The sequence below is a fragment of the Coregonus lavaretus genome, assembly GCF_964263955.1.
Source record: "Coregonus lavaretus genome assembly, chromosome: 34".
In the NCBI taxonomy this organism is placed as follows: domain Eukaryota; kingdom Metazoa; phylum Chordata; class Actinopteri; order Salmoniformes; family Salmonidae; genus Coregonus; species Coregonus lavaretus.
The window spans coordinates 18,963,021-18,990,414 of NC_140021.1; the positions used below are offsets into that span (position 1 = coordinate 18,963,021).

The window sequence follows — 27,394 nt, forward strand, 5'->3', positions numbered from 1 at the left end:
CCAGCTGGGAGTCTCCCATGTGTTTGAATACGTCCGCTCCGAGACCTACAAGTAGTAAGTAGTCTAATCTACAAACACCACTACACCTATAGCAGTGGTGGACTCACTGACTCCGCCTGCTGAGGGAGAGCGCTCTAAGATGAGAGAATGGGACACGTGTATCTGTGTGATAATAACTTTCATGCGTGTAAACTCTGTGTTGACAGAGTGTGTCGGTAGGCAGTGTGTGTGTGTGTGTCCCTCTCACCCTGGCCTTGTGGATGTATCATGGTGTTTGACCCTCGCCCTGCCCTGCTCCCTCCTGGGTCATCAATCCGTTCCTCTACCGCCGGTGTACAGAACCTTTCGGTTGCGTTGTTCTCCTGCTCAGGACTCTATGGATTTCCACCCAATGTCAGGTGTAAAAGGGGGATAAATAAAGAAGTGTGATGTCACGTCCTGCATAGGTCCGACCCCGGCCCCAGCTGTCCATGTCCCAGACTCCCTCAGCGCCAGACCCAGACCCAAGGATGGAGAGATGGAGGAGGGAGATGATGGAGTAAATAATATAATATGCCATTTAGCAGATGCTTTTATCCAAAGCGACTTACAGTCATGTGTGCATGCATTTTTACGTATGGATGGTCCCGGGGATCGAACCCACTACCCTGGCGTTACAAGCGCCATGCTCTACCAATTGAGCTACAGAGGACCACACCACCTCAGAGTAATACAGACCTGTAAATCAGAGTAATACAGACCTGTAAAACTTGGCCATTGGTGGGAGCCAGTGTTCTCTCTAAGCTGTGCACATCCTCCAGGACTGGCGCGCAGAACAAATGCCAGGCTTCACTGCGTTCGCCCCATTAGTTTGCACTATATAAATGTTTTTTCTGTGATCGAATCAACATTATATCAGTCCCTTTTCAATGCAACAAACCAAAACAAATCTAACTTTGCAAGATTTATTCTGGTATTGTGTTGTAGGCAGAGCCAGAGCGTAACGGAGTAGGATTCTATTGGCGGGGGTAGCCCACGAGCGGTCATTCAATCACCCGCGAGTGAATACGCTTTTCAGATCAGATCAGAGCCTAGTTAGCAAGTTATTAGCCCAGTTATAGATAAGTATAGGTCAGCAATAGGGAGTTCAGTTGGTGGGAGCTATCCAGAGACCTGAGCTAACAGCATGAAATAATACATAACACCGACAACAGCACAGCCCTGTCTGACGAGCCCTGGAGCTGTCAATGTCTGCTTTGAGTTACCTCTACTGTCTGTTCACTGCTTAGCCCATCTTTACAATAAAACCTCACACAAAGACTCTCTCTATTTCTCTCTCTCTCTCTGTGTCTCGCTCTCTCTTGTAATATGTTTTGCCGTTTAAAAGAGCAGAGACTTTTAAAGATTTCCTGTGTGTGGATGGTAAGGCTAATTATAGTCCCCTTATAGAGGTCAGTTTTATTTTGGAGTCTTTGTTTCTGGAACAACCCAGTCAGGTCATTCTAGTTAATGTCGGTCTGTCTGGTTGGTTCTATTAACCCAAAATCAGAATCAGATCAATTTCTATGACAGGCTTGAGGCATTCATTATGTATTTTGTCTGTATGGGACTGGTATTGTAGTACATTATCAACCCAGACCAAAGCTATACATTTATGCACTTAAACATTATCTATGCATTGAAACCCGTAGTTAAAAGCATTAGTTTGTACTGTACCCGATATGTTCTTAGATGGTACAGTTTAACTAGCCTTGTCCTTTATCTGTATGTGCTGTAGCTAACTGTTGTATCTCTAGAAGACCAGAGATACAGTCTAGGTGGAGGCTACAGTGCTATGTGAACTGTAGGCGAGACATGTAGTTCAGATAGATAGCAACATGTCTGGCTGTTTTTCCTTGCCCTGACACTGCCTTACAACTGAGGGGAGGACACAGAGAGAGGCAGAGTCGCAGGCAGAGTCGCAGGCGTAGAGTCGCAGGCGCAGAGTCGCAGGCGCAGAGTCGCAGGCGCAGAGTCGCAGGCGCAGAGTCGCAGGCGCAGAGTCGCAGGCGCAGAGTCGCAGGCGCAGAGTCGCAGGCGCAGAGTCGCAGGCGCAGAGTCGCAGAGTCGCAGGCGCAGAGTCGCAGGCGCAGAGTCGCAGGCGCAGAGTCGCAGGCGCAGAGTCGCAGGCGCAGAGTCGCAGGCGCAGAGTCGCAGGCGCAGAGTCGCAGGCGCAGAGTCGCAGATGCAGATGCAGAGTCGCAGATGCAGAGTCGCAGGCAGAGTCGCAGATGCAGATGCAGAGACAGAACAAATCCCTCTGTTTGAATACTTTCACATCCAGCTGATCCTACATCTTCAGAGAGACCCGACCCACACACTGGAACTGATCTTCCTACACACGCTGTGTGTGTCTGTGCGTGCGTGTGTCTGTGCGTGTTTGTGTCTGTGTGTGTGTGTGTCTGTGTGTCTGTGCGTGCGTGTGTCTGTGCGTGCGTGTGTCTGTGCGTGCGTCTGTGCGTGGGTGCGTGTGTCTGAATATGTGCCCTGGTGCAAGGAAACGTCTGTCTGAGGGTTTATCCAAAACTATGGCATCCCACTCGACTATTGAGCTGTAGTAGATACTACAAACATACAGTATGCATCTATGCACTTTCATGCACAAAGTTACACCTGTTGTCGCAATCAAACCAACCCCAATTTGTCTGTCAAGCCAATATAGCACACTTATTATAGCATTCTGTTTACGAAGTGTATGTTTTCTTGGAAGTTTCCCTCTGTGTTTTGATAGCTGTATGCTAATGTGGCACTGGCCACTTTGACCAACGACAGGTTTGATGCACAATCAATGCTGTCTGCATCAGTGATGATGTTAAACGCAGCTGGTCAATGAAAATGCTGTGTACCATAAATCACTACTCAGACAGGCCAAGTCAAACCAGCGTCCCTGCCTCTGAGATTATACTAGACTTCTCGCTTTATCTGTCTCATAAGTCATCTTTATATTTCCTATTTGATTTGCTGATTCATCAAGACAAAAGTGCTGGTGAATGTGCTGTTGGAAACTTCACTATCTGCTGTTAATACTGGCCGTTTTATTTGGTGTTGCAAGAGACCGATTTGCAAGTGGCCCTCTAATATTTTGTATTAAATAGTGTTTTGTATTTGTAGAAAGTACCCCAACTGTACCTTCCAGTTGAGTGTTCTCGTTGGTACAGAATGCAAGGCCTCTAGGCCTAAATCTATTATGAGCTGGCAAATATGCATCAACGTTTCTTCCTTCCCTGTCAGTCAGCTTACATTCTCCTCTTCTGTAAAGTGAAAAATACATTGTCTGTCGGCCTTGTCTGTCGGCCTTGCATTAAAGAACATAATTGGTTAAGGAAAACTGTGATAAATAAAAAAGTATATCAGTTTCACTTAAGGACCAAAGGATTGACAGCCGTCCCATATAGATTGCAAAATAGTTGGGAAGAGATCTTTGACGTACCGATCCCATGGCATAGTGTTTATGAACTGACACGCAAAACGACACCGGATTCAAAAATTAGAATCTTTCAATTACAATTATTATATAAAATTCTTGCTACCAATAGAATGTTATTTATATGGGGGATATAATCTTCCCAGCTCTGCAGATTTTGCTGTGAAGAGACAGAATCATTAGATCATTTGTTTTGGTTCTGTCCATTTGTAGCTTGTTTTTGGACACAGGTCCAGGAATGGCTAAAGGATTGCAATATTTACCTGGAGCTAACCTTGCAGATAGCATTACTGGGTGATCTGAAAAGTCATAGTCAATCGATCAATAATATAATAATACTTTTAGCAAAAATGTTTATTTTTAATTCACAATCTGTAGAAGCAATGAGAATAGAAAGGTTCAGAACTTTTGTAAAACATTACAGTACGGTTGAAATATATATGGAAAATAGAAATCCTATATGGATGGTGTTAAGAAATAGATGGGAGGTATTGAATAGAGTAGAAGGATGGGACTAATAACAAATAACAACAAATAATAGCAAAGATAGCTAATAATGTAAGCATACTGTGTCCATAATAAGTATATAGGTTGTATGTTGGGAGCTTTTGGGAAAGAGCACAGTTAGAAAGATATGGCATATAGAAGCAAACCGGATGGACATCATGAAAATGATCGGAAAGGTTGAGAGTAGAAGAAGTTCAGGAGCAAAAAATAAATAAATATATATATATATATATAATTATTGTAAAATTAACTGTGTCCATAAGGTGTAGATAGTAAGTATAGACCGGAAGTAGAGGCCTGGTTATTGTTGTTCACTAATTTACTCCAAGTAGGGAAAGGATGGCGGGGTTGAAAAGTAATAAAGGGGAGTATATATATAAAAAACATGGGGGATTGGAAGTGATGCAGACAATTACATTGATAGAAGATACATCTATCTGCAATATTAAGCTGATCCACCCCCCCCCCAAATTTTTTTTTATATATATATATATATATATATATATACAGTGGGGAGAACAAGTATTTGATACACTGCCGATTTTGCAGGTTTTCCTACTTACAAAGCATGTAGAGGTCTGTAATTTTTATCATAGGTACACTTCAACTGTGAGAGACGGAATTTAAAACAAAAATCCAGAAAATCACATTGTATGATTTTTAAGTAATTCATTTGCATTTTATTGCATGACATAAGTATTTGATCACCTACCAACCAGTAAGAATTCCAGCTCTCACAGACCTGTTAGTTTTTCTTTAAGAAGCCCTCCTGTTCTCCACTCATTACCTGTATTAACTGCACCTGTTTGAACTCGTTACCTGTATAAAAGACACCTGTCCACATACTCAATCAAACAGACTCCAACCTCTCCACAATGGCCAAGACCAGAGAGCTGTGTAAGGACATCAGGGATAAAATTGTAGACCTGCACAAGGCTGGGATGGGTTACAGGACAATAGGCAAGCAGCTTGGTGAGAAGGCAACAACAGTTGGCGCAATTATTAGAAAATGGAAGAAGTTCAAGATGACGGTCAATCACCCTCGGTCTGGGGCTCCATGCAAGATCTCACCTCGTGGGGCATCAATGATCATGAGGAAGGTGAGGGATCAGCCCAGAACTACACGGCAGGACCTGGTCAAAGACCTGAAGAGAGCTGGGACCACAGTCTCAAAGAAAACCATTAGTAACACACTACGCCGTCATGGATTAAAATCCTGCAGCGCACGCAAGGTCCCCCTGCTCAAGCCAGCGCATGTCCAGGCCCGTCTGAAGTTTGCCAATGACCATCTGGATGATCCAGAGGAGGAATGGGAGAAGGTAATGTGGTCTGATGAGACAAAAATAGAGCTTTTTGGTCTAAACTCCACTCGCCGTGTTTGGAGGAAGAAGAAGGATGAGTACAACCCCAAGAACACCATCCCAACCGTGAAGCATGGAGGTGGAAACATCATTCTTTGGGGAAGCTTTTCTGCAAAGGGGACAGGACAACTGCACCGTATTGAGGGGAGGATGGATGGGGACATGTATTGCGAGATCTTGGCCAACAACCTCCTTCCCTCCGTAAGAGCATTGAAGATGGGTCGTAGCTGGGTCTTCCAGCATGACAATGACCCGAAAAACACACAGCCAGGGCAACTAAGGAGTGGCTCCGTAAGAAGCATCTCAAGGTCCTGGAGTGGCTTAGCCAGTCTCCAGACCTGAACCCAATAGAAAATCTTTGGAGGGAGCTGAAAGTCCGTATTGCCCAACGACAGCCCCTGAAACCTGAAGGATCTGGAGAAGGTCTGTATGGAGGAGTGGGCCAAAATCCCTGCTGCAGTGTGTGCAAACCTGGTCAAGACCTACAGGAAACGTATGATCTCTGTAATTGCAAACAAAGGTTTCTGTACCAAATATTAAGTTCTGCTTTTCTGATGTATCAAATACTTATGTCATGCAATAAAATGCAAATCAATTACTTAAAAATCATACAATGTGATTTTCTGGATTTTAGTTTTAGATTCCGTCTCTCACAGTTGAAGTGTACCTATGATAAAAATTACAGACCTCTACATGCTTTGTAAGTAGGAAAACCTGCAAAATCGGCAGTGTATCAAATACTTGTTCTCCCCACTGTATATATACTAACAAATAAAAAATAAATACAAAAATATAAAAATAATGAAAACAAAAATACATTTCTCCAACAGTGAAAATAAGCGTTTGCTTGCAAAAGTTCCGTAAGTGCAAGTGTTCCACAATTTATTTTGATGCCATTCTACCTTTTTTTGTGTTAAAAGGTTTTTTGAACACTCATTTGCTAGAAGTGAATAGGTTTTGTCTCTTTGAGACTATACTCAGTTGGTACATGGGCTATGCTCGTCATGGACATGATGTACTGTAGCGCTCTAATTATGTGAAATCACCATGAGGTGGATTTTAAATAGGCTATTCAGACAATGTGATCCTCATTCTCTGTCAGTCTGTTAACGAGGTGCAGACTTTGTGGGGGATGGTGTTATTTAGTGTACTTTCACTGTACTTGTCCCCTTCCCTCTGTATGAGCTCCCTCCGTGTGTGTGTGTGTGTCAGACCTGGGTTCAAATACTATTTAGGGTTTCGAAATGACTTTTTCAAATACATTTTGAAGTTAGTAGTTGAATATTGGAATATATTTGGAAATACACTTGGAATGTATTGGCATGTATTTGAAAATATTCAAATACAAATATTGAAATGCTCCCATGCTTTTGAACCAAGGTCTGTGTGGTGTTTGGAAATAAGTATTTGAAAATACTTTAGGCTATTTATAGGAAGTTATTTGAAAATACTTCAAATAGAAATACCTGATTTGGGCACATTATTTGAAAATTCTCAAATACACAGAAAATTTGTTTTTAAGTAACTAATAATTAAATATGCATGCATTTGAACCCAGGTCTGGTGTGTGTGTGGTGGGGGTAACAGTTATCTCACATTAGACAGGCGTTAACAGACCTCCAGGTTAAGTCTGGTCTCAGAAGGATTCATATGCGCAACAGCTACCTTCTCACTTTCCTCAATGTCCTTCAGACACCACTACTCAAGACTACTCTCTCTCTATTTCTCCTCCTTTCTCTCCCTTTTCCTTCTCCCACTATTTCTCCTTCTCACTATGTTCCCTTCTCTTACTCTGCCTCCATCTAGCTCTCTTTCTCCTTCTTCCCATCTGTCTCTTCAACATCCGTTTAGTCCCTAGCATGTCATGGAGTTTATGTTCATTGTTTGCTCAAGGATAAGAGCATCAATATACTTTTCAATGCAATGCATGGCAGGAAATGTTTTATTTCTTGGTATGTCCGCTTGAACAAAGAATACATTGCAGTTGGTAGTACACTATAAAGCGTTAGTAATTCTGCATGAGTATAATCCAACCCTACCATATATTCTGGAAGTAGTACGGTCTCTTCTGTCACCATGACTGCTTTCTGTCTGTGTTGTCACTAGTATCCAGAAATAGCTGGGTTTTCTTTATGGAGATTTGTCTTCAGTCTTCTGTGGTATTCTAAAGCCTGTATACTCCTCAGTTTAGGACCAAGTGTTTGAAGGAGGAAGGATATGAACTGTTAAATAGCGCCCTCTCTTTCCTTCGTCCTTCTTAGTTCTTAAAATGAAATGTGTGTTTGGCTTAATTGTGTTTAATTTCTCAGTCAGCTCTGGACAGCTGTGCTGTGACGAACGCTAGCCGCCCTCTCTGAGAGAGAGAGAGAGAGAGATTTGAGTTGACCATGTGTTAATGCTTTATGAACATGCCATGGCTTTCCCTTCGCCTCTGTCTGTCAGTCCGCCATCCAGCTGCCAATTATTTCTGTCAAGTTAACAAGCTCTGTATGAAATATGCATGACAGGTACTCACACAAACCTGCTGTGAAACCACTACTGCTGGCTCCAGACTGAAGCTAAATAGGCTTTAGGTGTATCAGTAAAATAAGTCCTATAAAACTCTTAGGGAGTGTTCTCCCCAATGCTGTGTGGGTATTAGGATCATTAGGAACCAATCAGGGTTTGTCTGGTCTAGACACAGGTGCTCAGCACTTTACAAACCAACCCACTTCCATCCAAATGGCACCCTATTCCCTATATAGTGCACTACTTTTGATCAGGGTCTATAGGCCAATGGCCATGTCAGGCACGTGATTTTATAATGATGTGTTTTTAAACCGTAGACCTCTGGAGTTATTTTGTAGGACTTCTGAGTTTATTTTGAGTCCAACCTTAGAAACTACAAATGGAGAGGCAATGTAATGGATGTTATCTGGTGTTGATAACTCTGAATTCAACTAACACTTTAGTGTCATAACGGCACGGTAGGCGAGAGGAGAAAATCCTTTGGTGTATCTAACATCCCCCAACACAGACGCACACACTTTACCTTAGCATATTTTATCAGGCGTTTCTGCATGGCTAGCCCTTGTTCGTTAATTCTGCTGAATGTGCTCAGAAGAGTTTTCAGACTTTCATTCTCTCCTTGCTAATTATATTCATGCATTAATGAATACGCCCTGCCTCGCTGACATGGGTGCACAGGGGCCCACTGGCTACTGGGTACGGCTGCCATTTGGGTCTCTGTTCCCTTCTATGACTAGTATGTGTTTGGAGCCAGCAGAGGCTGATGAGCTATCAGTGCAGCTGTCAGTGTATGAAGCTGGGAGAGGCAGAGACAGGCTGGGGAAATGGCTGATGAGCAATAAGCAAACTTTGACAATCTCATTACGGACTGAAGCAGTCAGTGATAGTTAAAACCTAAACATCCAACATCTACTGTATATTCCCAGATCGAGAGTTTGGCCGTTAGAAAGCATAACATAACATCAGCTCTTCTGTGAAGAAAGATGACAATATGCGGAGGTGGAGGAGGAGGAGAGAGTAGACTTGGCATGTTATTGTCTTGTAGTGGCAGATTGCAGATGGTTTTCCTGTCCGACACTCTACAGACCCTATATAGTGTATAACCACAGTGCATCAGACCCTGTATATAACCACAGTACATCAGACCCTGTATATAACCACAGTACATCAGACCCTGTATATAACCACAGTACATCAGACCCTGTATATAACCACAGTACATCAGACCCTGTATATAACCACAGTACATCAGACCCTGTATATAACCACAGTACATCAGACCCTGTATATAACCACAGTACATCAGACCCTGTATATAACCACAGTACATCAGACCCTGTATATAACCACAGTACATCAGACCCTGTATATAACCACAGATCCCAGGGATAGAAAACACTGTCCAGCTCCCTGCCTCAGCCTAAATCCATAGTGACACGGCCACAGGAAATCCATGGGGAGCCTCGATGAGACTAAATGACAATAATTAAGACGCATGACAAACGAGCTGTGCTCCCGGCCTATGACAGATCTTTCCTACTCGCCTCCCTGCCTGCCCACATCGTTAGCTGTAACCTTAAGGATGATCGAACAGTCTATTGTTGCTGACTGACCAGCCCACTGCTATGCCTACGTGTGGCACAGACCCAAGAGGGTACGACATTTTTAGGATATTCTACCTCCGCATTTACACAACTCATAGCACCAACGTATTGTAATGCGTATACCCCTGAGAAAAATGACAATACCAATGACCCTAATGTAGATCCTCAAGAGTCGTGTATCTTTCTAGGCTATTAGTGCAGGCCTACTACTGTGTGTATGAGGTTGTTGGACTGTATTTGTGCCATAGAAGTGGATGGCTACTTCGTTAATAATGCATGCTGTACAGAGGATACTTTGTGTTATTGTTACAGCATTGATTTCACTGATTTCTCTTCCTCACAGGGGCCTCGATCGTGCTGTTTGGGGCCCTCGATTGGCCCCTTGTCCCCAGTCATTATGGGGACTGAGAGAAAGAAGGGAGAGAGGATAAGAGGGAGGAGTGAGTGGAGGTAGAGAGACAAGGCCCCTGTATGTTTGTCCTTTAATGAGTCGTCTGATTGATAACCTGTAGGAGGCCCCTGGCCACTCGGGCCCGTGTTATAGAGCTGTCCTCGAGGCCCGGCTAATGAGAAGTGATGGGGCTCCAGTGATCTCTCACCCCATCTGACCTGACCTATAGATACTGTCTTCTCTGAGGTATGCAGATTCATATGCATAGTACAGAGAAAGGTATACTTGGACATTTGCAATGACTATGATATGTGGTTGTTTTCCCCCCTATTAACCTTAGTTGAATGTACTGACTGTAAGTCGCTCTGGATGAGAGTTTCTGCTAAATGACAAAAGTAAGAGTTTGTACGTATTTGTAGGCACCCTATGAGTTTGAATTAACTTGTTATAACTAGAGCAATTGATAGAAATGGTAGATGTTGCTTTCTCTCAGTAGTAGTATATTTCCATCTGTAAAACCTATAGTACTGCAATAAAATAACTGTAAAACCTATAGTACTGCTATAAAATAACTGTAAAACCTATAGTACTGCTATAAAATAACTGTAAAACCTATAGTACTGCTATAAAATAACTGTAAAACCTATAGTACTGCTATAAAATAACTGTAAAACTGAAATTGAACAGAAATGATACAGGATAGAGCTAGGACCATAAACTGAAAATCTTCAAAACCGACCATACCGATCACTTATTGCAGGCATTTAGCAGATATCGTTCATTACAATAAGAAGCCTATACTAGAGAAATTTGAAATGAAATATGTTTGCTAATATTTTATTGTTAATGGGACAATTGATGGCAACAACCATCAAACTAGTAGATAAATAAAATCAAAATTACACATTGTTATAAACATATCTTTCTATTCATTTTTATTGCATCAATTCAGGCAATTTATTGCGATATGGATTTTTGTTCAGATCCCCCAGCGCTAATACAGGACACCTAATATCAGATCAATGGTCCTGCACAATTATCAAGAGAGAGATAACACACACACACACACACACACACACACAAACACACACATTGGCAAGTGCCTTGATTATTTAAGCCGTGTAAAATGTAAAATAGAAAAAGCCTTATAAAGAGTCTGTAAGACCACACCAGGACTCAGAACCCATTATGTTCTCTGGGCTGCTTTCCCCCTTTTAATGGCCATAACTGCTCACAAGGGTCCTATCCAGTCCCCTCCCTTCTCTACTCACTGCAATGCTATGGGAAATCTTTGTGTTTATTCAAAGACAGAACTGCTTCTCCTGCTGCAGTCCATGTACAGTAGTAACAAGACTCTGGTCGGCCCTCATTGATTTGTGGGGGGGGGCAGTTCTGTGGATATCCCATCTTCCCCTTGGGCCCTGGCCTCTCCAGTGAACAACAGACTGTGACAGAGAGAGAGAGAGAGAGGGAGGACTGAGCGCACACAGAGGAGCAGGGGAGGTGGAGGAAGAGGAGGATGAGACGTCTCGGTATAGACATTCCCATGGGATGGAACGTCTACTTTTCTGTTCATTTTTTAAAAGTGGATTTTTGCCCCCAATGTTTTTATGAATATGACTAGCAACAACAGAATCAACTAATTTTAAATGACATACCTACAGTAGGAAATAGGAGAAAAAACCTGCTGGTAAGCTTTCTTGACTTGGACATACGTCACACGGTGATGTCATTTTGAATGTTGAATAGCTCCATATGTATTTATCCTGCAGACTATCCGCCGATATAAAGTTTGTGCCTATTCCATAAAATGAGGCTTGTGAAAGCGGCCTTTTTCTACACATGACAGGATCCGGACAAGAAAATCGTCATGAAATCGCCTGTAAAACCCGAACTGTGTGAGCTACAAACTAATATGTCACCAATATCAAAAGGGGAGACTCTCACAAAAACGAAGGTGTCGGTTGTTTGTCTCTAAGACATCCACAAGCTTTACAGTAGTCGTCTGAAGGTAACTCCGTACCAGGCTGTAAAAATAGCAAACAGTATATAGGCGGTCAAATGTGCCAAAAATAACGTGACCAAACATGGGTCTAAACATTGAATCTAAGTTTTCTTATATCTCTCAGATATAGGACAGACACTTTAAAACCTAGTTCCTTATGATTTATTTTTTTACTTTCCGTTTTGCCATTGTTATTCAATGTGTTTCTATGGGCTATAGCAGTTTAGGCCAAATTCAATATTTAATTTTAAAAAATGTATACCTGCAGGGGTCCTAAAATTCTAAATCAAATGGCAAAATGATAATTTTTTGACCATATTAAAACAATTCCATGTGTTAGCTCAGTAGATTTTGCGATCTAAGGACTTAGACCTACAGGGGTTAACCAGCTAAACAGCTGCTCTGAGCAGAATTTGGGAGTTACATTTCTAGCTAATAGGCTATGTTAGAGTTTATACTTCCTCTTCCAAATATAATGTGGGGAGTTCAAAATAAAGAAAAACTATCTACCAAATGTATTCATTTTAAAATGTTGATTTACTTCTTCCTGCCATTATCATTCACCTTTTTTTTTACTAATGTATGATTGAGTCGCCAGTTTGCCTGGGAGGGGAACCCTTGGCAACACTAGGTTGAAGACCCCTGACCTATTTAATAACTGTTGATATTGAACAAACACATTTATAAAAGATCTTTATAGTCTGTTGACAATAGCTCTTTGCCCATATCAGTGGTACAATAGGCCAGAGTAGAGGTCTGTGCGGGACTAGTTTCTTAATTCCGCTCCCGCTGCTTTCCATACCACGCCTCTCCGCTCCCGCTGACTTCTTGTCTGACTCCCACCTGCTCCCGCAAGAACTGGTCCTAAACCCGACCGCAGTACCGCAAGAACTGGTCCTAAACCCGACCGCAGTACCGCAAGAACTGGTCCTAAACCCGACCGCAGTACCGCAAGAACTGGTCCTAAACCCGACCGCAGTACCGCAAGAACTGGTCCTAAACCCGACCGCAGTACCGCAAGAACTGGTCCTAAACCCGACCGCAGTACCGCAAGAACTGGTCCTAAACCCGACCGCAGTACCGCAAGAACTGGTCCTAAACCCGACCGCAGTACCGCAAGAACTGGTCCTAAACCCGACCGCAGTACCGCAAGAACTGGTCCTAAACCCGACCACAGTACCGCAAGAACTGGTCCTAAACCCGACCGCAGTACCGCAAGAACTGGTCCTAAACCCGACCGCAGTACCGCAATGTTATTTTAGCTGTATGTGACGCAGCTCACATTGCAGCCCCAGTCCCAGCAATTTTGCCACCCTAGTCAAAATCTAAAATAGCCCAAGAAATAGGTTAAAATACCAGAGATTTTCACGTGGCCCATTATATCAGTATTTATTGGGCTATATCAGCCAATAAGGTAGACCTAGTTTGAAAGAGAATACAGTTATAAAGGAGTGTACTTATATTTTGCATAACTTTGGGAGCGGGACGATTTGCAAACAGAGTAAAATACATGTTATCAATATTTATTTCCAGTCGGAGTCTAAATGAGCCTATCATATTTAGGAAGTTAAAGACAACTGCGCCGTGCTTCAACGCCCATATAGCCTAGTCTACAGGCTATTTAATTGAGACCACACTTATAGGCACACTTGATCTCGCACGCCCAACAAAAGAGAATATTGGTAGGCAACTGAACGTAAATTAGAAAGAATTAGGTTATTAGATTTAGTGAATATTGCAACAGAGGTGCTTTTAACACAATAGGTAACGAATAGCCTACAAATCAAAGACAACCTTTTCGAAATAATCTTGCATAACTTTGATAGGAGCAGGACAATTTGCAGGCAGACATAAATAAATGTGTTATCAATATTTATTTCCAGACAACGTCAGAGCATAAACCAGCATATCATATTTAAGAAGTTAATTTCCATGGAAAGACAACTGCGCATGCATCTCCACCCATGCATAGGTGCATTTGATCTCGCTCGCCCAACACAAGAGAGGAGAGGTAGTTACTGAACTTGAAGCAGAATTATCAGATGAATAGTGTGACAGAGGTGCTTTAATACAATAGATGACGCATACAAAACAGAAAGACAACCGTTTGAAATAATCTGCGGCGCAAAAACAAAAAAAAGTCATCCTAAAGTTGTCTGTCTGACCGCCCACTCACACCGTAAAGCATGAAAAATACAGACTGTGCCGCAATGCTCTCTGTGGGATCCCGCGGGATGCCCTCGGAAAAGCAGCTCTCTAGCCCAGAGCAGAGAAACGATAGCATGCTGTTCAGGTGGCATGATAGAGCATATCTCTGCTGTGTCTCCCTCTTTTCTCCCCTCCCCCACGTCTCCCGCATGGTTCCTCAGTATTCCACTCATGTTCCTCTGCCATGTCATTCCTCTGAGACTGTCAGAATGAGAGCGGGAGGGAGGGGGATTGATGGATGGAGGGAGAAGGGGGGTTGAGAGGGAGGGAGGAAGGGATGGGTGGAAGAGGCGGGAGGGAGGGAGAAGGGGGAGGAGGGATGCTTCGTTGATCCCACCACTCCTCCTCCCACCCCTCCTTCCTCTCCCTCCCACTTCATCAGACCAATGTAAAACAAGACCAATTAACTTCTGAAACGGTGGTATGTGTCTGTGTACGTGTTTCTGTCAACACTGATCCTTCTGACAAGCCCCGGTCTGATCAGCCTCTATCTGCATGTCTCGGTGGATAATAAACCAACTCTACCAAGCCTTCAGAAGACTCCCAACAACAACATCACACACAGCCAGGCTACGTCAACTACATACCACTGTATGACCGCCACACTGTAACAGTCATCCTGGTAACATAGTGGACTCGCCTATATAAGGTCAACGCTGTTGAGAGACTGAAAACTAATATTTTGTGAAACCTTGGTTTCAACCTATCATGCTTCATACTAGATGTAATGCAAAGACCGCCAATGAGACATTATATTGTTGTAAACATTCATGACATCTTATGTCAAACTCTAAGTCATGTTTATAACAACCCAATGTAGGCATTAGTATGCATTCAAATGAAATGTTACTGTATGTGTTTTAACTTGACAATGGAGTCATCTTTGGGTTTCAAAATATAGTGAACAAAAATATAAACGCAACATGCAACAATTTCAAAGGTTCTACTGAGTTACAGTTCATATAAGGAAATCAGTCAATTTAAATAAATAAATTAGGCCCTAATCTATGGATTTCACATGACTGGCCAGGGGCACTGCCATGGGTGGGCCTGAGAGGGCATAGGCCCACCCACTGGGGAGCCAGGCCCAGCCAATCAGAATGTGTTTTTCCCCACAAAAGGGCTTTATTACAGACAGAAATACTCCTCAGTTTCATCAGCTGTCCGGGTGGCTGGTCTCAGACTATCCCGCAGGTGAAGAAACCGGATGTGGAGGGCTGGCGTGGTTACACGTGGTCTGCGGTTGTGAGGCCGGTTGGACGTACTGCCAAATTCTCTAAAATGATGTTGGAGGTGGCTTATGTTACAGAAATTAACATTCAATTCTCTGGCAACAGCTCTAGTGCACATTCCTGCAGTCAGCATGCCAATTGCATGCTCCCTCAAAATGTGAGACATTTGTGGCATTGTGTTGTGTGACAAAACTGCACATTTTAGAGTGGCCTTTTAATTGCCCCCAGCACAAGGTGCACCTGTGTAATGATAATGCTGTTTAATCAGCTTCTTGATATGTCACACCTGTCAGGTGGATGGATTATCATGGCAAAGGAGAAATGCTCACTAACAGGGATGTAAATAAATTTGTGCACGAAGTTGGAGAGAAATAAGCTTGTTGTGCGTATGGAACATTTCTGGGATCTTTTATTTCAGCTCATGAAACATGGGACCAACACTTTACATGTTGCGTTTTTGTTTTTGTTCATTATAATTAGTGTACTACATTTCGAAACACATCTTGATCATATTGCCCTGGCCTACACCCTAGCAATTGTTCTTACATTTCCTATCCTTCCTCTTTAGTGACTCCCTTGATCCGAAACACTCCATCATTAATTTGGAGGTATTATTCTCTCCTCTTCAGATTGATTTTTTCTTTATGACACAATGAATTGTTTTCACTTCCTCTCTGCATCCACCTCCTCTAAATCATCCATCGGCGGGGCGAGAGCTACAATTATGCAGAAACACAGTGGCTTGTTATGCCACTACTGAGTGCTGCACCCCACTGCATATTATTGACAAAATGAGTAAACCCGCTCTTTTAAGCAGCTCCCTCCATCAGTCACCCCCTTCTCTGTGCCGCTAGATCTCTGCTCTCTTATATACTCTCACACTCCTCTTTTCCTCTTATCTCTCTCTCTCTTTCATTCTTACCTAATTTCTCTATTAGTCAAGTAATATACCGGTAAAACAGCAGACTATTTGAATGCATTCCAATGGTAATGCTGTGGCTTTATGCCGGAGTCTGTCCCTGCTCTTGGTCATGGTAGCGAAGTGGTTTTGATGTCCAAGTAGAAAGAGGACTATATCTCTTAGGACCCTGGTTTTTCCAGACACTGAGGGCCCCAAGGGGCCAGTGGAGTGGCTCCTAGCCCCCAGCCAACCCCCTCCTTCTGGGCCAAAGCACCACGGCTGGCTGAGCAGAAGCTCTGGAGGAGGCAGGGGGGGACATCCGCTCCCAAGCCCCAGGAGGGGGTCCTGACACTGGGCCAAACACAGAGAGATGTGCCTGTAGAGCTAGAAGATTCAAGGTTCTTCCATCACACAGTGACAGACGGGATGGCAGAATCTAGACTCCATTTTTGATTTGTAGATACTTTATGGATAAGTAGTGGGAAGGAAATTAAAAGGAATTACATGTTTTTTTACATTGAATTGACAGAACATATATATATTTTTTCACTAGCCAAGGTTGAGTTTGGCCACACTTAAACCAACATCTTGGTGTTCTATATGAAGGTGTGTGTGTGGAGTGTATGCATGCTTGGGTGTGTGTTTCTCTCCGTCATCCAGATGGTTGCGGTGTTATCCCTCACAGTAGGGGTTAGTTGGAGCAAGAAGCCGCAACATAATTTGTTTATGCTGATAGACAGTAAAGATATCGCTCTGTCAAAAGTGAAATATGAACTATCTACAATATTAATTAAAAATGTGTTTGATATATGCAGCGTGAGAGTCAGTCAACACCTTGTGTGTGTGTGTGTGTGTGTGTGTGTGTGTGTGTGTGTGTGTGTGTGTGTGTGTGTGTGAGCAAGAACGAATCTCTGCATGGCTATATCTCAAATTGCTGTATTAGAACTGAACTTCTTCCATAAACCCAAGCTAAGCAGGCTCTTGACATTTGCCTAATCTGAAATTTGAACTATTTCTCAAATGGCACTCTTCATTTACCCTCAACAGGTGGGTTGCATGCCTGGCCGTAACACACACTCAGCTGTCTCCTGCCCCTGTCCATGAACCTGCTCTTTATCCTTCCTTCTTTCTTTTCTCTCCTCCTCCTCTCCGCTTTAGCTCTCTTCAGACAGTTGTTTACAACCTCTGTCTTTTCATTGATGGCCTTCGTTCCTTCTTGTTCTTCTTATGCCCGCCTGCTACCCCTCTATCTATGTATCCCTCTCTTTCTGTATCTTCCGCTCTTTCCCTCTCTTTTTCGCGCTCTCTGTCACTTTGCTCGGCCCCATGGGTGGCTCACCCTAACAGAGAGCGAAAGAGCAGTGGACTGGAAAGGACTATTCCTCCCTCTATTTTCCTCCCTACCCAGACTGGCCCAGTTCTAAGATAATTGTCTCTTTGTGTATTCCCTGTTCCTCTGCAGGATAATCCCCAACTGGGGCTGTTTAGCCTCACATAGATGAAAGAGAGAGATGGGAAACACTGTCTTTGATTATGTCCTATTTATTTAGCCCTGTTTATTTAAAAAAAAATTGTATGAATGCTGTAATAACGTTTAATTAGTTATTAGACTAATAAGAGGTTGAATTAAATACTGTACATGCTTGATGATACATGAGGAGAATAGTCAGGACGAGATGTCGAGCTGAGATTCAGTGTAGCTGTGCATGAACGCGTGACAAACATCCCTGTTTCTTCTCCTCCCACAGTCTGTACGGCCGACACATGCAGGCCAACCCCGAGCCTCCGAAGAAGAACAACGACAAAACCAAAAAGATCAGCCGCAAGCCCCTGGCCGCCAAAAACAAATGAGGAAGTGGAGGATGAAGAGGAGGCTTGTTTGTCCGAGCTGGACCTCACTGCATGTGCCTTTTTTTCTGTTTATTTATCAGAGGAACACAGAACTACATTTTATACTGCTCTATGTTATGTTCATGATGTTACACTAGTGTTAGAATGGTAGTCCACCATGCATCTTTATTCAACAGCCACAGAGGGCGATTTTATTACAGCACCCTTTAAGCAGACCAAAGGACTGATTCAGTCAACCCATCCTATTCAAACCAATTCATAAAGCGTATTTTATTAACTTTTCTCAGACAGTGTGATTTAAAAAAATCTGCAATTGTTTCTTAACTTCATTTGGAAGATAAATAATTTCCCAAGCCATATCTGTGGTGATGAAGTCATAACACAGGTTGACTGACTCTAGCCCCGCGGTCCCAAGGTAACTGAATTAGCTTGTCCTGGCGGGGGTGACTATTGTGAAACAATGCTAATTTGTGTAGCTATCTGCCAACACAAAACGCCTTGTAGACTAACCATTAGCTTCACCCCGCGTTTGATTTGATCCAGCTTACCAGAGAGAGAGTGAGGGGAGGGGGTGAGTGGGGGGGTGTAGGAAGGAGAGCAGGCCATTTTGGAGAGAGGAGGTGAGAGAGGTAGAGGGGATGAGGGAGGGTGAGGAGAGGGGAGTAGGCCATTTGGAGAGGGTCATATCCGACCCCTCCAGCACTCCCTGGTGACTCCTTGTCTCCACTGTAGTGAGACAGGTTGTGTAAAGGCAGCCGCTGCAGCCCGAGTGGAGGGAGGGATTTTAGACGGCTTTAAGGGGTCTTAACTGCATCTGTTGTATCCTGCCCTCGAGGGGAGTAGAGGGGTGTAAAGTCACTGTCTGTTACCTTCTCCTAGTTGTTTTCCAACACAGGGATATGTATCCTCACTGTCTCTTGTGGTCAATTGTACACGTTCAGTCTACGAGCTACGGTAGCCAGCAGTGGCAAAAATACCCCCAGAGCTCATTTTATAAAGGATAACAAGTAGCTTTCAACAATGGGGTGGCCATGTTCCTTAGGTATCAGTCATATGGGACATAACACTGAAACAATATGGCGTCCTAAAGTTGCAATCCACTATAGTCTGGTACGGTGCTCAGTCATAACCCACATTGTAAGACCATTGTCCAAGTCTTTTCAATGACCTGGAGATACTGAAGGATTTTGATTGTTCCATTTTCTCCTGTGACTTTGAAATACATCTGCAACTGTCTGGGACAATCTATAGAATAGCCATTGATAGCCTAAGTCTTTACTGAAAGTGTTATTTTTAAAAGTGCCGTGGAACACACGCTTCCTGCCAACTGTCCTTAACATTTCAGCTTTAATAATGGCAATGAAAATAATGTATTCCTTTTATTATGCTTTTATCAAGCCATGTTCCAGATGCCACAATATATTGTATGTTACATGTGTTCTGTTTTCAATATTTTAAATAAAGCAATCTGTTTGAGTTTCGATTTTGGTCCAAATCCACTGTAAAAGTTTGATAACCCCTATGAGTGTGGTTTCTAGGAGAGTTAAACACTGAATTGGTGGACACACAGCAAGTCAGTCAGGGAGATCACACACCCTAAGACGGCCATGTCACGCCTCACACCCTTGCCCTCAACACACACATCTCCCCTGTTGTCATGACGGCAGGTGGAGAGAGGGGATGAGATCTTTGAGTTGACCTTTCAGCAGTGTCTCTCCTGGTAACCAGCTGATGACTCTTAGGATGGTGTGTGCGGGTGTCGAACAGTGTGTGTGTGGGCCACCTTGGGGCTGCCTGTCCTGCTCGTTCACACACCACGCTCACAAGCACAGTGGGCACATCTGTCCATCTCTTAGAGCTGGCGCAACAACTCAGAGGATGGAACTGGAGACCTGACATGCATCCACACACTCCCTCTGCTCTCACACACACCTCTCCTCCCTCCCACCTACCCACACACAACTCACCCCCCCCCCTACCCTACCCACACACATCTCTCCTCCATCCCTCCCACCTACCCCCACACACCTCTCCTCCTTCCCACCTACCCACACACACCTCTCCTCCCTCCCACCTACCCACACACACCTCTCCTCCCTCCCACCTACCCACACACGACTCACCTCGCCCCATCATGCCAGCATACCCCTTACCCATTCCTCCTCAGTGCTACTCTCGATCTCTCTCATACCTGTCTCCAAACACTGTCTACTCTACCTTCTCCCCATTCCTCATTAACACCAGTAAATCATCCAAACATCTCATCACTCTGTCCCCTGTGTTCATCCACAGCCTGTCTCCCTCTCCAATCTACTCTCTCTGCCCCATTGTCTTCTAATTGGTGGAATCACTTCTACACAACACTTGTCCCTCAACCAACAGTGCAGACGGATTCGTCACGCTATCTGACGTAAGACAACACCCTCTGCCCTCTATCCACTTCCTCATCCATCCTTCTCTTCCCTCTACAATACTCTCTGCCCTCTGCGCTCTTCCTTCCTCCTACTCTTCCTCCTACTCCTTCAGTCCACCCAGAGGTCTGGCCAGAGGGTTTAATCTGATCCCTCAAAAAATCTGGACAATTACAAATCCAAAATAGGGCGTGGTTTTTAAACTTTGCTAAAGGTATTGGCAATTCATTACTGCCTGAGTGTTTAGAACCAATCCATCTCTTTGTGGATTTAGAATAATGGCAACCTGACCCATTCTCTACAGCTGTTCAATTGTGTTGTCAGCCTCCATTAGAATGGGAGGACTGGCCTGAGAAATGGAGCTCGTCAAGGGAAATGCATCATTATGCGAACGGTAGATCAGTCAATGACAACAATGAATCTATGACCTTTTCCAACTACTGTTGTTTTAAGTTAAAACTTCACAAAGCTGCAGTGGAATACATTTGATTCTGGCCCCCTCTTTGATTTTGGTAAAAGTCATTACCTCAACATTGTGTTGTTTTTTTAAGCTCTTTTTTTTATTTCCTTTGTGCTACTCCTTCATTTAAACAGATGTTATTCCTTCGTTCCTTCTTCTTGATTCATCTCACAGCCTCAAGGACACAATAGGTCCCCAGCTAACCAAGGCCATTGATTTTCACTGGGTGATTTATAGGGTCCAGTGTGTGTTAGGGCAGACCTGATTGGCTAGGGAACCTGCTCTATGCCACCTTAATGGGTGAGGTGGGGTAGATGGCATATGGCCAATTGGTATCTACAGGTACCTATGCCACCCAGATCATGCCAATCTATAGAATAGGAGTACCAGAGAACGTGTGTGTATGTGTGTGTTTGTGAGTGCGTGCTGTTCGTGGGTGCGTGCAAGCGAAACTTGGTCTTGGGTGGCCTTAATTCTAACAGTGAAATATTATTGTCACAGCCACCTTTTTGGTACCAGTGCTACGTCAAAGCTCTTCATACATGACCTGCTGCTTTTACGAATCTGGCACGTTGTGATCCTTATGACCTGCAGTCTGCGCACAGCAGACGTACAGAAGAGGACGCAGTGTGCAGGGCTTTGCGCACATCCAAGCGCAACACAGCAACCGTGTTTGTGGTAACAACCTGTTGAACTTGTGAAAGGAGCATAAAGTATATCACCTAAAATGTATACCTCATATTTACCTTGTATACCAGGGCCAAGCAGCAATAAGCTACTTTAAGATATAGTTTGTGTTTACCACAGCAATGTGCTATAATTTATCGTCTGCTGTTATTATATTGACAGAAGTGTCATTATAATGGCCGCCCTGTTACCTTCGAAGCTCATTTTCAGGGACTTGTATAATGTATCAACTAAGTGGTCTCAATAATATTGGATTTTTGGCGGTATAATAACCTCGAACCATGGTTTGATTTAAATGACATGATAAGAGTCCACGACCAGCGATTGCCTTGTCGTGGCCCCTGATGTCCTTGGTTTGAGCTGAGAGAAATTAGTTTGGATTACAGGAATGTAACCATGTATTAATCATGTTCACATGTAAATAGTAAGTGCTGTATTGATTGTAGTCTAAAGAAACATATAGAGACGTTGCCACATGCCCCTGAGTAAACGCTAAAGTAAAACAATCCAATTTGTCTAAACTTGAAACATTTCTCATTTATATCCTCTAAAGCAGTGATTCATGCCAACTTTGTCCAGGGCCTGATTGCGTCCCTCCAAGCCTCTCTTCCTCTTGTCCTTTTGATGCCAAGTCTGTATCGGACCGAACGAGATATCAAGATAACGGAATGGGTGTTGTTACTTTGCACTAGATTTTCATCTTTTATAAGAGGGTGCACTATCTTGCCCTCCCTCTCTGTTCTTTCTTCTCTCTCTGTGCAGTGCAGACTACTGCGCCTACAACTCTGTAAACTACGCGCTCTGATCAGAGGCACTCCGCTCTCCACACAGGGCTTGAGGACATTACCAGCGGTTTATGGAAGAGTGGTGCTTACACCTGATATGCTGCTTTTCTTTAACCAACTCTGGACTGTGTACACACTGGTAGACTTTTAGACCATTTGGCTTTGGATATAAGCTGTGGAGCGTTGGAGAATAAAGGAGAGGAAAGAGTGCGTTCTCCCGCCGAAGTGTTTTTTTGTGCTGCGCGTCCACACGTGGCTGCTTACAGCAGGGCTTTAAAGTACAGCCGCCACCTCACAGAAATGCTGAAGACAGTGTTTTTTTTTTTTTCACTGACGACTTAAAGCAGCCAGGAAAAGGGCTGAACTTTCCGATTCGGTGAGACTTAAATAAGCAAACATCAGCACAAAAAGTAAAGAGCGGAAATAAAAAAATAAAAACTGACTCGCAGGGGGCTTGGCCCAAAACAAAGTTCATTACCATTAGCTTACCAACAAACCAATATTGGCTCTATAATTTTTTCTTTCTAAAAGCGTACCTCATCAACCACCAAGATTTCACCCAAAAGCAGACAAGAGGATCGCCCTGCGCTGACGAGACTGGTCGGCAGGAAGCGGCTAATAGCGGCTGGAGTGCTCGGAGTCGTCATGGTGTTAGTGCTGGTGATTCTGATCCCAGTTCTGGTTAACTCCGCTGGAACTTCAGCGCACTATGAGATGCTGGGAACCTGCAGGATGGTGTGTGATCCATATGGAACCAAGTCACCGACCGCTACGGCAGACACGGTGCGAGCAGACAACAGCCTCATGCAGTCTTTACCAACTTTTATAACAGGTCCGAAAGGAGAACCGGGCCGCCCGGGGAAGGCTGGACCCAGAGGCATCCCAGGTGATCAGGGCCCGCCCGGTCCGATGGGGCCACCCGGGGAGAAGGGGGAACCGGGACGGCCTGGACTACCGGGGCCACCGGGACCCAATGCCGCGGCGGGGGCTATCAGCGCGGCCACGTACAGCACCGTTCCCAAAATCGCGTTTTACGCAGGCCTTAAAAAGCAGCACGAGGGCTACGAGGTGCTGAAATTCGACGACGTGGTCACTAACCTGGGGAACCATTACGACCCCACAACGGGGAAGTTTACCTGCTCCATACCTGGGATATACTTCTTCACTTATCACGTCCTGATGCGCGGAGGAGACGGAACCAGCATGTGGGCAGATCTCTGCAAAAACAATCAGGTACGGACGGTGCGCCAAGAATTACGCACAGACTGAGGCGCATATTGTTGTAGCCTTTGTGTGTTTATTGGCAAATATGTTTAAAAGTTTCAGGCACTTGTCACTCGAACGCCAGAAATGACGTTCTAACTGGCGTTCGAGTGATCTCTCTTTTTTGCTTCATGGGAAAATAAGTAGGAACCGAAAGGTGACCAAATGCATAAATCATTCAAACAGACATTGTTGAACATGATAAATATAATGCTATTAGCTTATTTCATGACTGTAGCTGGAAAGGGTATAATACCTTTTATTATTTGGCCTTAAAAAAAAAAAAAATCTAATTGGTCTGAAAAGTAAAATGGAGTTTGTTTCGTTAAACTCAATCATTCAGTCTTAGGAGGAATTGAATGTCAACCCAATGTCAATTCGTTAACCCAATTAGTGTTGAAAATGTATTATGATAACAATGGATAATCTTTGCCTCAGGTCCATTGTCCCAATAGCGCTGTCCCTCTACACTTCCGTTTGCATCAATTACACCCAACACGGGGCATCTTCAATCAGACATCCATACGCCTCCTGTCAGCGCGCGCACGGGCACGACTGATGAAGTCCAACGCAATGTTTGAGTGGGGGAAAAGTGTCCCTTTCGTTTTATTGTCGCCTGGCTTTAGCCTATAGACTACTACATATGCTGGAGTGATTATTTAAATAGAAACACTCATGCATGCGTAAAACTGGCTTCCTGTCTTTGTGACTTGATTACATTATGCTAAATCTGATACAAGATCATCCTAACAATTGTTTATTATTTTCATAACAAGTAAAACAAAATAGGCCTATCATAATTTTTCTCAAAATCATTATTATTATTATTAGAAAATCCTTAATCATAATATGATCATAATATGTAGATTTAGCAATAGCTTGTTACTCACACTTGATAGGCTACAAATAATATTTTATCTCCTTTTTCAACAGTGCTTCAACCATCAGAATTGATAGATTCTGCTCATAATATTATAGCCTAGCTGCTGTCAGAGAGCACATCTAATCCCTATTCCCTCGGGACATCCCGTGTCACCAAGCCACTGTTAGTCTCCACGACTCACAGAGCCCGCTTCGCCATGCGCATCCCCCTGTCAACGGCCACCGTGCTCGGTGTACGGGGTGACCAGGCAGCCACTTAGGCTAAAGCCCGGAGCTCATTCTGCACAACACAGCTACAGTACGGGCCAATCAGTTCACAGCACAGACAGAGAGGTTTAGCTGAAACAAAAACGGTACTTTTGGTGTGTAAAAAAAAAAGAACTAAGACTGCCAAGAGACTTACTCTGTTTTTTTTTTTTTTTGTCACATCCAGTGTTCGAAAACAGCATGCTGAACTGAGGACTAGTAGAGGTCAAGCTTGAGCTAAAGCAGAAATAAACAATTACAAATAATTAAATAAATACTTTATTTATTCACTCACTCAGATAATTAAAATAATTTTGATTAGCCTAAAATATGCCTTTAGGCCCGAGCGTTTACTGTATCATTTAAAAATAAAGTTGTTTTAAATAATTCAGATGTTATTCATTATTTTATTATAGTGAATGAACAGTGCTTGCTGTGCATGGCTTTAATGGCATTTAAAGGTTGTTTTCCATTTGAATCTCCACACACAGAACATCAAAATTGTGTTACGCAATCAGTGGATTTATACCAACTTCCCTAATTTACAGTCTCATGTTACACCTTACAGAAGGTGTCTGAGGAGACTCATTTGAATAAACAGTAGCCCATGATTCCCTGCTATGTTTCACTTTCTAGATCTTAATGATGTTCATGTTCATCAATCAATGAATACTGATAATTAGTAGGCTAATTAGGGCGATATTGCTGAACAATTTCTGGTTGATGACAAGTCTGGATAAGTGTAGCCTAATTAGGCTTAGGCCTATCCTTCATATGGACTTTTACCATCCCTTTCTCGATGTGAAGTTGAGAACTCTTTTATTGGTTGTTTTAATTGATTGTGGTATTTTGTTATTTAGCTCAAATAGTTGTTTTAGCAATAGTTAGGGTCAGAATGCAGAATTCAAGGTTCTTCCTGACACTCAAGCCTCTGGTGTCCAGGTAGTTAGGGTCAGAATGCAGAATTCAAGGTTCTTCCTGACACTCAAGCCTCTGGTGTCCAGGTAGTTAGGGTCAGAATGCAGAATTCAAGGTTCTTCCTGACACTCAAGCCTCTGGTGTCCAGGTAGTTAGGGTCAGAATGCAGAATTCAAGGTTCTTCCTGACACTCAAGCCTCTGGTGTCCAGGTAGTTAGGGTCAGAATGCAGAATTCAAGGTTCTTCCTGACACTCAAGCCTCTGGTGTCCAGGTAGGCCTATTGTGTATTGGAGCTGTCCATGGGGCTGAAACAGTTATCGCCTCTCTTTATCATCTACATTGGAAGCAAGACAAAGGCCTAGCCTATGACTCTAATATGTTGTTTTTAGAACAGTGTGCAGTCCACTATAGTACTGCAATTTGGAGTCATAAACATTGGATTATGTACACATTTTGTATAAAAACTCTCCAGAAGGCAATTCAATTGAGTTGCATACTGACAAAAAAGTTATCTTTAATATCATCTGCATTAAACATTTATGAAACTAAAGATAATGTTATTGTAAAAATGTAAGCAAACTTGTTAGTGTTAATACAACACAATATTTTAAGTTAACTGATTACTAGAACATTGCTAGTCTGGCAACCTTCAGGGGGGAACCTGCTATGGGACTCCAATGAGAAATATTGGGTTAAGGTGCTGATTCAATTCCATTCAATACAATTTTAATTATCCACTCAAGGGAAATTAAGAAAGACATATTACATATCAACATGGCTATTCTCCTCTAGGCTTGAGCCAGTGCCACAGTGAGTTGGTGGCAGTTATCTATATACATCTGTCTCCATTACCCTGTAGGTTTGAGCCAATGCCATGTGTTCATGATAACAAACTGTGTCTCCATACATTCCCCTCTAGGTTCGAGCCAGTGCCATAGCCCAGGACGCTGACCAAAACTATGATTATGCCAGTAACAGTGCCGTGCTGCATCTGGAGCCTGGAGACGAGGTCTACATCAAACTGGACGGGGGCAAGGCCCACGGGGGCAACAACAACAAGTACAGCACCTTCTCTGGATTCATCATCTACGCAGATTAGCTAACAGACCTAGCCTCAACCCTCAGTCAACCTACAGCCTCACCTCTCAATCATACGGAACACCCTCTCCATGATCTGTCCTATAGCAACTATAGTAACTATAGGCCCTAGTTACTAAAGTTACTATAGTGACTAATACTATAGCTGAGAGTTGAGGCTATAGGACCTAGCCACAACTCTCAGTCCCTCCTACAACCTCAACCCTCAGTCACCTACTTACAGAACACCCTCTCCATGTATAGGACCTAGCCTCAACACTCAACCCTGAGTCACCTAATATCGCAAGCCCCCCCCCCCCCCCCCCAATTGGATGGAAGGCTGCTGAGGGTGGGTGATTCTCAAAGACGGGGTAATTGAGTTTCGTCCAATCCTACTACTGGATCCAAACTGCCTGAGGGAACTGCCTGTGTGTAAAGAAAATTAAAGAAGAAAAGAAGAAGACGAGTTACAGAAGAACAATTTCAAAACATAAATTGTAAGTCAAACAGAAGTGCTGGCCTTCATTATTCTACCACCAAAGCAGTAAACTAGTGTACATCTTTGTTTGTGTAGCTATATAAACGAAGTCTAATCGTGTGATGATGAGAGTTTTTATGAACACAGAACCAGATGATTGTGTGCAATAACCCACA

The 27,394-nt window shown here is 43.4% G+C and overlaps 2 protein-coding genes across 3 annotated transcripts in view; both read left to right on the forward strand.

Moving 5' to 3' along the window:
• The window catches only part of rsu1 (Ras suppressor protein 1), a 38,259-nt gene extending 18,768 nt beyond the window's left edge, over positions 1-19,491 (forward strand). For both annotated transcript variants that reach the window (XM_084151797.1, XM_084151798.1), the window contains exons 8-9: positions 1-54; positions 17,908-19,491. The exon at positions 1-54 is cut by the window's left edge and continues 79 nt beyond it. In XM_084151797.1, the coding sequence (XP_084007923.1) occupies positions 1-54; positions 17,908-18,010 (157 nt within the window). In that variant the 3' untranslated portion in view covers positions 18,011-19,491. The remainder of the gene's footprint in view (positions 55-17,907) is intronic.
• A 3,417-nt stretch (positions 19,492-22,908) lies between these two features.
• Positions 22,909-26,762, forward strand: c1ql3a (complement component 1, q subcomponent-like 3a; the record flags this gene model as incomplete). The annotated part of the gene is made up of 2 exons (XM_084151849.1): positions 22,909-23,586; positions 26,583-26,762. The coding sequence occupies exons 1-2, from the start codon at positions 22,999-23,001 to the stop codon at positions 26,760-26,762; spliced, it is 768 nt and encodes a 255-aa protein (XP_084007975.1). The 5' UTR covers positions 22,909-22,998.
• Positions 26,763-27,394: the final 632 nt, after the last annotated feature.